The sequence below is a fragment of the Ooceraea biroi genome, chromosome 6 (assembly GCF_003672135.1).
Source record: "Ooceraea biroi isolate clonal line C1 chromosome 6, Obir_v5.4, whole genome shotgun sequence".
In the NCBI taxonomy this organism is placed as follows: domain Eukaryota; kingdom Metazoa; phylum Arthropoda; class Insecta; order Hymenoptera; family Formicidae; genus Ooceraea; species Ooceraea biroi.
Genome location: NC_039511.1, coordinates 605,482 through 619,305, shown reverse-complemented (window position 1 = coordinate 619,305; position 13,824 = coordinate 605,482). Strand labels below are relative to the sequence as shown.

The 13,824-nt window shown below is 37.8% G+C and overlaps 4 protein-coding genes across 5 annotated transcripts; 2 read left to right on the top strand and 2 right to left on the bottom strand.

The window, feature by feature from the left end:
- Nucleotides 1-48: 48 nt before the first annotated feature.
- Nucleotides 49-2,770, bottom strand: LOC105276508 (BRCA1-associated RING domain protein 1). 2 transcript variants are annotated; one of them, XM_020030731.2, is made up of 8 exons: nt 2,631-2,770; nt 1,965-2,153; nt 1,735-1,888; nt 1,572-1,652; nt 1,284-1,480; nt 967-1,185; nt 761-870; nt 49-651 (listed from the first exon to the last, which is right to left on the bottom strand). In XM_020030731.2, exons 2-8 carry the CDS (start codon nt 2,033-2,035, stop codon nt 161-163), a joined length of 1,323 nt encoding a protein of 440 aa, XP_019886290.1. In that variant the 5' UTR covers nt 2,036-2,153; nt 2,631-2,770; the 3' UTR covers nt 49-160. The 2 variants fall into 2 exon arrangements, with proteins under 2 accessions (XP_019886290.1, XP_011332486.1); XM_011334184.2 differs by lacking the exon at nt 2,631-2,770 and adding an exon at nt 2,333-2,460.
- Nucleotides 2,638-5,018, top strand: LOC105276507 (notchless protein homolog 1). The gene is made up of 6 exons (XM_011334183.3): nt 2,638-3,007; nt 3,094-3,333; nt 3,409-3,662; nt 3,732-3,969; nt 4,058-4,276; nt 4,382-5,018. Exons 1-6 carry the CDS (start codon nt 2,665-2,667, stop codon nt 4,519-4,521), a joined length of 1,434 nt encoding a protein of 477 aa, XP_011332485.1. The 5' UTR covers nt 2,638-2,664; the 3' UTR covers nt 4,522-5,018.
- Nucleotides 5,019-5,908: 890 nt separating this feature from the next.
- Nucleotides 5,909-10,809, top strand: LOC105276506. The gene is given in 8 exon segments (XM_011334182.3): nt 5,909-6,047; nt 6,862-6,968; nt 6,971-7,185; nt 7,390-7,530; nt 8,034-8,231; nt 8,373-8,552; nt 8,627-9,128; nt 9,301-10,809. Coding segments are annotated over 7 exon segments (1,899 nt in total). The 5' UTR covers nt 5,909-6,047; nt 6,862-6,949; the 3' UTR covers nt 9,945-10,809.
- LOC105276505 (GPI transamidase component PIG-T) lies at nt 10,806-13,765 on the bottom strand. Its single transcript, XM_011334175.3, has 8 exons — nt 13,274-13,765; nt 12,979-13,156; nt 12,537-12,768; nt 12,296-12,463; nt 11,924-12,218; nt 11,678-11,830; nt 11,225-11,471; nt 10,806-11,135 (listed from the first exon to the last, which is right to left on the bottom strand). The coding sequence occupies exons 1-8, from the start codon at nt 13,464-13,466 to the stop codon at nt 10,880-10,882; spliced, it is 1,722 nt and encodes a 573-aa protein (XP_011332477.1). The 5' UTR covers nt 13,467-13,765; the 3' UTR covers nt 10,806-10,879.
- Nucleotides 13,766-13,824: the final 59 nt, after the last annotated feature.

The window sequence follows — 13,824 nt, the reverse complement described above, 5'->3', positions numbered from 1 at the left end:
TCACGTTTTCGGTCAATCGGCGACAAAAACCGAGACTTGAAACATTAGTTATCTTGTAATATAAAAATGTAATATAGAACAAATTTTACGTGTTACAAATCTCTCATTGCGCGAAACAGGTAGTTATAAAATATAAGATAGTATAAAGAACATTTGGCTCTTAGGAGAGTCCCAGGTGAACTGGATTGATTAGAGTAAATTTCTCGATGCATTCAATTAGCCATACCAGCGGTAGACTCTTGATGTGCGGCATGTTGTACTTAATGAGCGGTTCACCTTTGCCTGGCATATATATAACATAATGTGTACACTTGTGCAAGGGATGAGACGAGTCGTTCGCAATGTGAAAAGGTATCAGTTGCGACATGTCATTTAGATCTTCAGGATTTGGCTCTCTCATGAGAACCGTTCCCTCTCCTTCCTTCACAAGTTTAATAAGATTATCTTTAGTCAGTTGCAAATCACCGATCTGATAAGTTGTATTTGCTTGTAAAGCAAAATGGAAAAAACAGTTGTTGAACAGACGTGGATTTTGATCCTCTGTATTTTGCCTTGCTTTCTTGGGGATACCATGAGTCGGTGCGCCGCCGACTTCAAACAATCCAAGATCCATATCAGATATATCATCCATGTACTCTGCCAGTTGAATCCCTTTAAAGAAATTGTACGACCATTATCGGAGTTCATCCTCTATATACATTAATTTTTTATTATCTAAAGTCTAAACTTACTCATATTAATGTGTTTTATTCACACTTACATTCACTGTTGAGAAGCCAATTCCCACGAACAATCGTGAACAAAACATCGAGCGTCAATTTCGTGACGTTGTGCTCGTTTGCCTCCACTATGACATGTGTGACACCTGGCCTGAAATATAAAATTCGATAACACCATTCCAGTATCGATTAGAAAAAAACAAACGTTAAAGCAAAACTAAACAAAAAAAGAAAATGAAAGTAGTACCTGTACGTGGTCAAAGTTTTAAATTTATGCTTTGCGGCCGTGACACAAAGTAATTTTTTATTTTCAAGTTTCAAATGTGATGCAAGAATTACAAATTTATCATTTCCTGCGTAAAATGATTTATCTAACGTTTGATTAACATGCGATGTCTCCGTGGACAAGGATCGTGATGATCCATCCATCAAGAGCTGACGCATCTCCTCCGAGTAACAGTAATCTCTGCATAATAAAAATTAAACATATCTCATGTTAAAGAAATAAAGTTATCTTTTGCTCTGTGATAATATTACACCACACGTGTGTGTATGTGTACATACATAGGCTTCTTGCCATATTGGTCGCATAAATTTTCATCAGCACCATGTCTCAATAATAATCTAGCTTCTTCAATCCTATCAGACTTGGCAGCTTCGTGTAGTGGTCTTTTATTTTCATATCCCGATATATTTGGTGATGCTCCAGCATCTAATAGCATCTTACATATTTCAATCTGTCCATAACTGACTACTTCTTGCTGCAGTGCACCATGTAAAACAGTGAAATAATATATAGCATGGCATACAATATAGTAAGAATATATAAAAGAATAATTGTCATGTCTTTACCAATGGTGTCCAACCAGCATTATCCTTTGTATTAGGATTTGCACCAGCCAGCAAAAGAAGTTTAACTTTCTCAGCATTTTTCTGTAAAATAATTATATTTTCTTTTGACACTATTGATATCTAAAGTGTATAGGAATATTATATTAGTATTTAACATCTATACCCTTAAGCACGCAGTGTGCAATGCTGTTTCTCCTTTTGGATTTGTTTTTTCTATATTTTTACTTATATAAGATTGTTTCTGCGGTCGAATTATCTGGGATACCGTAGTATTGAACGATGCATTGAGTGTACTTGCAGTATTATTCCATAGATCCCTAATATGGCATATTCCTTAATTATTAATCATATTAAATATTCTTCATATTTATATTGAAGAAATTTACACCCAACCTTTCACCAATAATCTCTGCGATTATATCACAATGCTGAATGAGACCGGATACCAGATGATCAGGACTCATTTCTCTTGGTTGCACTGGTACGTCACACTTGACACATTTTATTGCAGACTTGATACAATTATAACAAAAAAAGTGCCCGCAATTTGTAAGTCTTCTGGGAGATATTGGCTTAGACCCACTATGTGTAAAGATATCGATGAAATTAGTCGATATAACAGTAAAAATGCATAAAATACTTTTTACTGCAATACTTGGATAATATATAAAAAAAGAAAACTAAAAAAAGGAAAAACAAAATTTTTGCAATATACGTGTAACTTAACGATAAAAATAAATACATAAAAATAATGTAAATACCATTTTTCACAAAGCAAAACTCTCACAAAATCTTCCAACGCATTAATTGTATTTGTCCACGAAACATCCATTTTTATAAAATAATTTTTTAAATTGTCCAAATTTAATTGTATGTGCACCAGTATATCTATAGCGCAACCTTATAATTAACCTTATAGATCATATGAACTAATATGAACCGCCAGTAGGCTGCATATCCTATAGCAAAATCAAGCGAACAGTGTTCCCAAAGTAAAAAAGCAGTTTAAGGTTATGTAACCACGTGTTGTATACGTGCGGTGCGATTGCATCTACTTACATTTTGAGATAAAGGAAAAAGATTGAATACAAAAATGTCCAGTAACATTGCAGTTGACAATGTCGTTGCAGAAAAAGATAAACTTGTTAAGTGCTGTTTTAAGTCACCGGATACTGGCGAAATTCTGAACAATTGTGGATTTGATTTGCCACGTAATATTTCTGTGAGTTTCCTGGAGAAGTTTTGCAAAACCCTGTTGGGCGAAGATGACACGGCGCCTTTAGTATTTTATATAAATGATAAAGAAGTTGTAGAGACGTTAGATAAATACATAGACTCTAACTATCGCATTGCGGAAGATGTTGTAGACATTGTGTATCAGCAGCAGGCGATATTCAAAGTCAGAGCTGTTACAAGATGTACAGGATCTTTAGAAGGTTGTCAACAATACTATATAGTTACATGTACTATATATTAATTTCTCCAAAAATATCGTAAATTTTTATAAACATTTTTTTCACAGGGCACAAAGAAGCTGTTATATCAGTTGCATTTTCACCCGACGGCAAACATTTGGCCAGTGGCTCCGGTGACACGACTATAAGATTATGGGATATCTATACGCAAACGCCACATTTTACGTGTCAGGGACATAAACATTGGGTCTTGTGCGTTTCTTGGTCACCCTGTGGTTCTAAATTTGCCTCTGCGTGTAAAAATGGATCGATTTTTCTGTGGGACCCTTCTACCGGGCAGCAAATAGGTAGGGGTTTAAAAATTAATTTATAACTTAAACTGTTTTTTTTTTGTACTAATTTATTTCGTCTATTCATTACAGGAAAAGCCATGGCAGGACATAAAATGTGGGTAACATCATTGTGCTGGGAACCTTACCATAAGAATCCAGAGTGCCAGTTTTTGGCAAGCTCGTCCAAGGATGGCGATGTACGAATCTGGGACACAAAGAGAGCACAAGTCTCTCGTATCTTATCTGGTCATACAAAAAGCGTGACTTGTGTCAAGTGGGGTGGTAACGGCCTTATCTATTCTGCTTCTCAAGACAGGACCATCAAAGTATGGAGAGCGGAAGATGTACGTATCTTGGACAGTAAAAAAATTCTTTGCGTCTTTTCCATTTTTATGTAACGAGATCATTTCCAGGGTGTATTGTGTAGAACTTTAGAAGGTCATGCTCACTGGATTAATACCTTGGCTTTAAACGTCGATTATGTGCTTCGGACTGGTCCGTTTCAATTCAATCCAAATGCAAATAACACGCTTAGCCCACTGCAATGTGCAACTGAACAATATAAACGTTTGGGTGAAGAGAAACTTGTGTCCGGGTCTGACGATTTCACGTTATTCTTGTGGAAACCAGAAAAAGAGAAAAAACCAATTGGTAAATTATGTGTTCATGGTTCTGAAATACAGATAAATTGTCTGACTAATGTTATATGCGATAGACATGTAGCAAAATTATTTTTTAGCAAGGATGACCGGTCATCAGCAACTTGTCAACGATGTTAAATTTTCACCTGATGGTCGTACGATTGCATCCGCATCTTTTGACAAGTCCATCAAATTATGGGATTCTCTTGGGGCTTTTATCACCACATTAAGGGGTCATGTTCAAGCAGTTTATTCTGTAGCATGGAGTGCAGACTCTCAAATGTTGGTCAGTGGCAGTGCGGACTCGACTGTGAAAGGTAGATATAATACTGAGCATACAAGAGGAACTTGAAAATCAAACAAAAATGACAATTAAATCATCATTAGAGTTATCAGTGTAACGGATTACAATTTCCTTACAGTTTGGCGTATCAAAACTGGAAAACTGATGCATGATTTACCCGGTCACGCGGATGAAGTTTACGCGATTGACTGGTCACCTGATAGTCTACGAGTCGCATCAGGTGGAAAGGACAAAATATTACGGATATGGCAACATTAAATTAAGTATGTATGTATGTATAAAAATTAATTTATACGAAAATTTTCATATCGTACTTTATTTAATTCAATAAAGTTGTTTGATACTGCTGAATTAGCTGATAAATTTAGGTTACTATTTATAGAAAATTTCGTTTTTCGATATTGGTAGCTCTGAATATAATGGTACTTCACACATTTCAAACTTCTCTCTAGTAGAAACTTAAGCCCATTCTACAGTGGCAGTAAGCAGTAAGAGTTCCCATTGGTCAGTTTTTGTAATAATCGATTTCGATTGGTCATTTGTTACTGCTTACTGCATTGCAGAATGGGCTTTATACTTTTCTCTATCTATTGGATTGAGGAATCCCCATTCGAAAAAAAGAAAGTAAATAAAGGCTGAATTTCGTAAAAAAAATATATATATCAAATGCAATATGTAAATAAGAGCTAAAACTACAAGCTTGTACTGCTTTTCAGATGTACATACATACATATGAGATTTTTGTTTAATTAAAATACATAAAATGCATGCGCTTAAGATAATTTAAGTGAAAAATAATATTGCGAAATGCCGAGTGCCATTTTGCTGCGCGATGCCAATATCTTACAACACTGTTCAACCTTCATCTTCTTTGTGTTTTATACAAAGTATCTTATTCGCAAAAAGGCACATTTTTGACTGTAAATGCAAAGAATATACCTCAGCTAGAACCGTAAATTAGCTGTTCATCCTTAAAATGAACAAAGCTATCACAAAATGGAATCAGAACCTCGTTGGAGAAGAAAAAAAAGCTAGAATAGCGCGTACAAACGAGGTGTAAATGTCAAAAGGAACTGATCAGAGATTCTTAGAAAACAATTATTCAAGTAAGGCGCAAGCGCATCGGCGAGTATGCGAAACTGCTTTAACATTACGTCTCACTTCGTTTTTTTCCTGCACTTTCCTGTTTGTCTCGTCTGCAACGTCTGAATCAAGTCAAGTTCCCGATCATCGACAGCGAACATGAATGCCTCGTGAACGCCGCGAAACCGCGATTCCATTGCACGATCTCCCTCCGTTTGATGTGAAGAGGTGCACGAGTTGGTGTTGTAACGTGCCATCTTAAGTCGCTTGTGTCTGGCATGGTGTAACGAATATAGAAGGGAATCAGGGGGCTGTCAAACGGGGAATCCTCACACTTGGTCGACCCTGTTCGTACATTCGGGCGAACCTCGACCAAGTCTGATTCCATGGGAATCCTGCGCGTAATCACGATCAACTCGCGTAGAGCGCAAGTCTCGCAAGTATCTCTTCGACGAGTACGTCCGCCGAGTGTTCCCGCCGTAAAGGAAGAGTCAGTCTCTCGTCCGCGCCACTTCTCCATTGAATCCTGATTTAGGGGAAGTTGGAGTCATCTTGTCGCAACACGAGCATGCAAGTATATACTATTGGTGATGACGTGAGAGAGCAACTATTACGTTGGAATAGCGACTGAGCACATCCATCTCCGCACGCGCGCGTCTGCGCGCGCGCGCAAGCAACACGAAGATAATTCAGAAAGAAAGGTACTAGTTTAAGTCGAGGAGCGAAACCGTCGTGATTCGAGTTAATCAGCGTTGAAATTCCGAGGAAACAACACGCGCGAATGCAAGCCACATCGCACGGGACGCCTCGACTGTACTCCATTCTAATTTCATTCTACTTCTAATGTGTCGTGTTGTATATGTGCTGATGGAATTCGATTGATGAAAATTATAGTTTCGGACAGTGATTTTTCAAAAGTACATACGGAGTTTCTCGAGTTTCTGGGATTTCCGAGGTGGGCAAAGGAATGAACGGAGAGAAAAAAAAAGAAAGAAACGAGGCTTTAGCCAGGCTACCGCGAGATAAGAGATCACTCGGTTGTGACTCGGAGGTGGCGTAGGTCGAACGACATATCATCGGTGTATCGTGCGACTCGCCGCGTTGGTTGTTTCGCGAAAAAGATACAGATCTAACGCGGGTGCTCGGTTACAACTAGCTTTGCACCATTTGGGTCGTTCGTAGGCATTTCGCTGGTGAAATTTTTCATTGCTGTTTTGCTGTTGCCGCAATGGACGACGGATTCCCTAGGTTGTACAAGCGGAAAACGCCTCTCACATTAGCGACGCGGATTGTGCGATAAAATGTCATTAGTCGATGCACGTTCGTCAAGTAATTTCCATTCAAGTGTTCAGAGTGTCGTGCGTTACTTTTAAAGAGTCGGAGCGAGTTCTTTCTTGTCGCGCGCGCGAATGTCGAAGTAAAATTAGTAAAATAGTTTAATTCCACTAAACTTTGTTTTGATACGTTATTTTATATAGTTCTATATTCCTCATCTTTCTTATTTTTCCAATGAAGGAATATATCTACATAAGAGAGAAACGATAACGGAATAAAGGAATAACCTATAACATGTCAAACGGTCTCTCATGCAAGTATGTTTTGAATGGGAAACAAAGTTGATGACTTGGAAATATGAGACTCTCAGTTATGCAAGAAAACGATGGAAGTGATCGAGGGAAATCGTCTGAAAATCAACTCTCCGATGATGAGATCATAATGGACAATGATAAGTACTTGGAGGATAATGACACTTTAGCGAGGGAAGAAGGTTCTATGATATCCAATCTTCCTCTTTTATTCGCTAACGGGTATCCTACATCTTTGGAAAAAATCACAATGGTAAGTACGTTAATTGTCTCGTTTGATTTCTCATAGCTTTGTATGTTGGAGCTCTTTCGTTGGTACTTCTTCTTAGTGTTCAAGTGTTTCCTCGATCACTTCCATCATTTTCTTGCTTTCGTTGGTACAGAATATTTCCTAATTAGACACATTAGATAAGATAATAAGATTACATTGCCAATGTTGATGAATGTTATTCCATAGGCACAGCTGGAACGCTTTATATCGTTTATGGTACATTGCTCATTAGGCCATGATACCACCAAGGTTATTAATCAACCTGAGTGGTGGCCTCAGCATGTCAAGTTTTCCAATCCATTGATGAGACCCAAAAAGATCAATGATGTAAGCGAACCTTTGCTGTTGAATAATATCTCTCTTGTGTCGTTTCATAGATTATTAAATGTTGCAAGCACTGCTACTAAGGTAAGTGACCCAGTAATCATCACGTTAAGCAAAACGCTTGACTTTACAAATTTATATCGCTCAGATTGAGAACTGAATGACTGTTATGTTAAGTTATTCTAAATCAGTTTTTTGTTACGAATAAGAACGTCTCTGTAAAATTCTCGTACCTCTTACCTTTCTCGAGAAAATTCTTCGTAAAGGTTAGAAAACGCAAATGTACGAGTCATCGCCACACCGCAATAATTTGCGATGTTGTACGTAAAACTGAGATCTTCTTTTATAACTTGAAGCTCAAAAATATCAGTGAGCCGCACGATTGACAGAAAACTTTAAAATACGTTGTTAATACGTAAACATGACGATTACTGGTATTTTGACGATTACTGGGGGGTCACTTACCTTATCACACAAAAGGTATTTTGTTGAAAATTGTTTTTTAGAACTGGATGGCGAACTTGAAGAAATTGGTCTTTCGATGTTACACTTATCACAGAAGCGAATATCTGTTGCGCTTTTGTTCCTTATTGGCGCAGTATCCCCGCGAGGACTTGGAGTACATTAATAATTGGGACTCGACGACTAGTTTGTATCACAAGAGTACTGGGAAACTCTTGGTGACATTCCGCAATGAAAACCTGGTATATACAGTATAAATATACATGTTTATACGTGCAAATATACTGATTGGTATAGACAAGTTTTGACAAAATCTGCTGTAATTTCTCGTATCCTACATTTCCCTTAATTTATTGAACAAACAAAGTTTTCTGCATCTACAGTATTACGACAGAAAAAATGACAGTTCTCGAAGAACATTATTATCTCACAATGCATCTTCCTCGAACTATGGCAATAAGTCCAAACAACAACAAACCCCCATGATGGTTCAGCCACCATGCGATGATATTTATCTGTGTGACAATTGCGATGCTGAATTTGTTGGTCTTGCGAAAATGAAGGTACTAAAATTCGTTTTTCTCATGCTTTATTGCCTGTTTATATGTATTGCTTATTTCCTCTTAATCTGATTCAGGAACATGAGGAAACCTGTTGCGAGCAAGAGCACGGTGGTAGCGGCTCGCGTTCATCCACACCAGATCTGGCGGTCGAACCTGAATTACAGCAAGATCAGTTTCTAGAATATTTCCAATTATTCTCAAATAAGACTCAAGTCAAGTCGGTTCGCGCGAACAGCGCGAGTGGCTCCGACAACGGCATCGTTAGACGGACGTCTCGGCGTGTTAGAGGTTCCGTTAACTTCGCGCGATGCGCCACTATTCCATTCTCATCGCCTGCCGGCATCGTACTAGCCAAGAAGTCAAAAGCAATGACCGAGGAGACGCAGCAAGAACGATTAGACAGAATAGAGAGACATGTGATCGCACCAGTATTGAACGATTCGTGTAGACCAAAATGGCTGGATACAAAGACGAATTATGTTAGTAGATGGATAGTATCGTACAAACAAAATCGAGATAAACTCCCGGCTGACGATTACGTGCATCAATATAAATTCGACAACTCCTGTAAACCAGGTATGTATTTTGCTGTACATTTTTTCGCATTGTTTTTGTGCTCTGAATACGTCACGTCGTCGAAATTTGGAAGAAGAACCAATTCGTTGGAACGAATCTTAATCTTATTACGATGAACTTTACGAAGGCTGCTATCCGATATATAATCTAAGTTTCCTCTTTTTTTTTCTAGTCTTGAGCATACGGTCGCAATTGCTGTACACCGCTTGTCGACCGATTTATGTTGTTCTTACGAAACTTAGCGAGAAACAGATTGACGAATTAAGGAAGAATCCTTCCAAGTACCAATCTGCTCAAGAGAACATTAATACACGGAAAATATTGTTAACAAGAAAATCAGGACCAGCTTGCAAAACGAAGCCGAAGAAGACGGGCCATCAGGAACAAAACGCGTTTACGTCCTCGAAACGTAAAGCGCCATTGGGAGATGAATCCGATCCGATCATTGTTGAGGATGAAAGTACCGATATCAGTACATCAACTGCAATTACTAAAGAGGCCTTAATCGCGATCAGTGATGTGAAGTCATGCTCTGTGGACAGTGCAGAAACGAATGCGAAATTAATCAAGGAGAGAAAGTGTTCGTCAAGCACAATTACGTTAATCGATCTTTGCTCATCAGACGAAGAGGAGGACCATCTGAATGTTCAAACACCCTGTGACGAGAACAAAGATCCCATGAGTTCTGCCGAGTCTTCGATCGCCAAGTCGCTTTTACGAAAATTTAAACCGAAGCAAGCTTTATGCGAAGCCTTGCACTTACCCCGTACTCTCATCGACAGACTAGTTATCGAGCAGAGTTCCGAACGCAGATAGAAATTAACTGTTAATCATCTGTTAAACGAACACGTAATACTTTTCTCCGATCCTCTCCGATCAAGTTGATCATCGTAAATACGAAATCCATACACGATATGTACGAGTTAATTAGAGATAAACGCGTACACAATAAGTTATTGACGAGATAACTTGTGCTCTGCTTGCACACAACACACGTGCACGTGTTTTCTTTATTTATTATTTTAATGATTGGTTGATAACAATTGGAATATTGAGTTACCGATTACCGCGTAATTGTTGTAATTTCTTGGTTTTTTGTTTTTTTTTGTAATACAAGTATCGCTCGCAGTCGGAGATTGTATCACGAGTAAGAGGAATCATCGAGTCAAGTTCAAGTAGAATATACTGGAATCTTGTCACGGGTGTACGATAGCCGAATGATATAATTTGTTATAGAAAAAAGTCTGCTATTATATAATATTAATATAAAAAGAGAAAAAGTAAATTTTGATTTAAGTAAGTATATTTTGAATATTCACACACACACACACACACACACACAGATACATAGCACACAGAAGAGGACACGAGTGCACTTTTTAATACTTTCGTGGCAAATATAAAATTTTACAAAATGATTGACTTTTAAGAAGAACAAATTTGTTTTACATCATAGGTATATATTTGCACACGAAAATCATAATGGTAATTTTGTAGGAAGGCTTAAAGTTGCAATTTCCTAATTACATTGCTGAAAGCTATTAGAATTTTCTTCCTCCAAATGTTCTCGGAGGAATCTGTGATCAACAGATGCTGCGAGGTAACTTCGAGATAATTGTTTATAAGAGAAAGTTTTCTTTATCAGAACCATTGAAAATAATCACCAGTGACAATACGTAAACGCATATTATTTATTTAAATCATGGATCATGTTTACACATTTGTAATGCATACATTTATTCGTAGTTCTTTTAGTCCTGTTTTCTCTTCCTACCGAATACCTTTCCTGCAAAGAAGGAAAATAATTTACCTTTCCAATCCTTTTCGATGCGCTTTAAAACCAATCTCTTCGTGGAGATGTTGTGAAGCGGGCCGAATGCCAACGCGACTGCTGTACAAGCCAGACATATAACGTTATATGGCATACTGAAGTCGGGAGTCGGAAGACTGATCAGCAATGACTCTGTCCGTAATTGTACCAGATAATCGTCCCTCGAAGCATTAAAGCTGCAAGTTAAATTGTCTGTCAACTCGCTGAAAGGAAAGGATTCTCATTCTAGCGTTAGTTTGCTGATTTGCGAAGAGACTGTACAAACCTCGAAGTGATTGTACTTCCATCGAGCGGTAAAGCGGTATAATTTCTAGCTATGGGTAACAATGCCGTAATAATGGCTGGTCCCATATAAAAACCATGATTAGCATCCGGCGGATATTCCTGCCATTTTAGGAACAAATAATCCATGTCGATGGAAATCTTTGTTACCGAATGTGGTGGTAGGCGCAAGATTAACTCTAAGTAATATGGGCTTTCTCTTTCTTTTCCAGGTAGATAACGTTGCGCCACTGTAACAATATCATCGAATATCGCTATCTACACTTACCTATATGTCACAGTTTTTATGATAATAAAACTTTTTTGCAAATTGTATAGTGGTTGCTTAAATCATTATATGGATGCTATGCTATAAGTAGGCCTAACACCCAGTAGTTCATCCCCCAAATTTCTTTCTTATAAATACATATCAAATTTATTATTTTGCTTTGCTTACGTGGACGAATTTTTTGCCCATGTCGAGTTATCGTAATGGAATGTAAGTAAATTGACAAATACCATGGAATATTTTCCAATAGGATCACATCTAACGCCTGCCAGTGATTGTTGTACAACTTGCTCACTAAACTCCCCCTTTCTTGACCATAGCCTAAAAAAGTTGATTCATTCACATGAATATATCAATAAACACACGACAAAGTTGTTTCTTTTACAATTAAAATTGCTTTCAAACTGTACATACCGATAATATATCTATTCGCATAGAGAACTGAAGGATAATTTATAGAGCTACTCTTCGGTGTACTGTGTACAGCGGCAACATTAAATATTCCTTTGCTGGAGTGAGCCCTAATGTCATATACCGCGATTTCATTCCGTTGTCCTCCACGCAGGCTAACGAGTTTTGCGCTTGGTGTTGGTGTTAATTCGTACACGTTTGTATTGTTGTCCGATATGTCAACGTATATGTTGCTCAACGTTGCAAGCGGGCATGCACTGCTCAGCCCCATGCCAAAAAACTTTCGTATCGACCAATCCTGGATAGAATAGAAGAAACAGAAACAATCTGTAAGTTGTGCGACAATGATGAGACGTTTTATATTTGTCTCTTTACCTGATTCACGTCTGTCACGATATCGTACAACAACGAGACAGTTTGCCGTAATTCCAGGGATGTTCTTGTGCAAGTTGCGTCACGACATATTGATCGAAAATGTATGCCAAGGGAGTGATAATTTGTATTATGTATATGCGCGGAATTTAACAATGTTGCCAGACCTCTCTAGAAAAAGCCAGCTGTTACAGCGAAACCTAACGAGATAGACGTAATAGCATAGCATGGAATGTACTGATACCTTTGAGTCGCAAGGTAATAATTTCTTGAACGGTGTCAGATTTTCGGTACAGACTATCTCCCTTGGTAACGATGAGTAACGCAAGTACTTTGAATCTACTGGTCCATCCGTGACGCCAGTAGGACGAAAACTAAATTCTGGTGACATGCTATTGGATGCGTCAACGAAATTTAACGATGCACAAAGTAGCCCAGCTAAAGCATTCGTCAGCCCTTTCCATCCTTCATCCACACTGGAAAAATATTAGTGTAAGTTATCGTTACTCTTGTGACAGTACTTTGAAAATTAAAATCTGGCCATGCAGCTGTTTCGAAAAAAAGTCAAAGAAAATTTCATAGCTGCTAATCTGATTCTTGAGTTTAACTATGACGATTGTTAGTATCCAATGCACACATAATTATTTGATACTAATATAAAGTTATCTGTGAAATCTATCTTGTACTTTGTTATATTCTTATTAAACCAGGCGATGATCTCAGCACCAGGTCCAGCATCGTGGAATGGATATCCCCACTTTTGATAATTCCACAAACCTTCTGTTAAACTAACATGTAACTCGTCGACATTGTGACGACCTATGATTTCTCCTAATCCCCTTGGAAAGAAATGTGAATGTTGAACTAAAACATTTATTTTCGTCACGTATACATTTACATGTGCCTGCTTATCTGCGTAATGTGAATTAATACGTTAATTAATCGATTACAGGTTATAATAATCTAGGTCTAATTGCTTACGGATCTCGGTACATTTCACCGCTTCCCATACCGTAGTAAATTGAAAATAAGCGTAAACGTGATTATTTGATAAAGGTTTCAGCATTAACTCCTCGTCGAAAAAGTCATTGTAGTCGTAATATGTACAATCACATGTATTGATATTAATCAAACAATACGAGATAAATAACATAAATATAGGTAAGGTTATCATATTGCTTTGAGGTTAAATTGCACTTATTAACTTCACATTCAACTGACCAACTAATATAAACTTCTCGTGAAATAAATATTCATTATTTACACTGAATTGCGTGTACAAATGTACACGATAGAACTGTCAAACATAAATGTATCGAATGCATCAACCCGTCACGATCTCGTAACCGTTAACTGGCGTTAACCGGAGTAAACAGAAAAACTCAAGCATAGATTATTTATTATTAGAGATGCGTTGCGTGCAATCGCTTCCCACTAGTTCCAACAAATTCCGTTACAAGCCTCCAGTATTATCATAATATTGTTCAACGTGGAAACGGATAAATTTTATTTCCAAATCAAATACGATGCAA

Bases quoted from the DNA above. Each gene is read 5' to 3' on its own strand.
- LOC105276508 (XM_011334184.2), bottom strand. From the start codon at position 2,403: ATGGATGTTTCGTGGACAAATACAATTAATGCGTTGGAAGATTTTGTG. The intron at 1,889-1,964 runs GTTGGGTGTAAA...ATGCCATATTAG, and splicing joins GCAGAGATTATTGGTGAAAG to GGATCTATGGAATAATACTG. The intron at 1,186-1,283 runs GTATGTACACAT...TTTATTATGCAG, and splicing joins CAATATGGCAAGAAGCCTAT to AGATTACTGTTACTCGGAGG.
- LOC105276505 (XM_011334175.3), bottom strand. From the start codon at position 13,466: ATGATAACCTTACCTATATTTATGTTATTTATCTCGTATTGTTTGATT. The intron at 13,157-13,273 runs GTAAGCAATTAG...TAAATGTTTTAG, and splicing joins GGTGAAATGTACCGAGATCC to TTCAACATTCACATTTCTTT. The intron at 11,136-11,224 runs GTTTGTACAGTC...TTTAACTTGCAG, and splicing joins GGAAGTACAATCACTTCGAG to CTTTAATGCTTCGAGGGACG.
- LOC105276507 (XM_011334183.3), top strand. From the start codon at position 2,665: ATGTCCAGTAACATTGCAGTTGACAATGTCGTTGCAGAAAAAGATAAA. The intron at 3,008-3,093 runs GTTGTCAACAAT...TTTTTTTCACAG, and splicing joins ATGTACAGGATCTTTAGAAG to GGCACAAAGAAGCTGTTATA. The intron at 3,334-3,408 runs GTAGGGGTTTAA...TATTCATTACAG, and splicing joins TTCTACCGGGCAGCAAATAG to GAAAAGCCATGGCAGGACAT.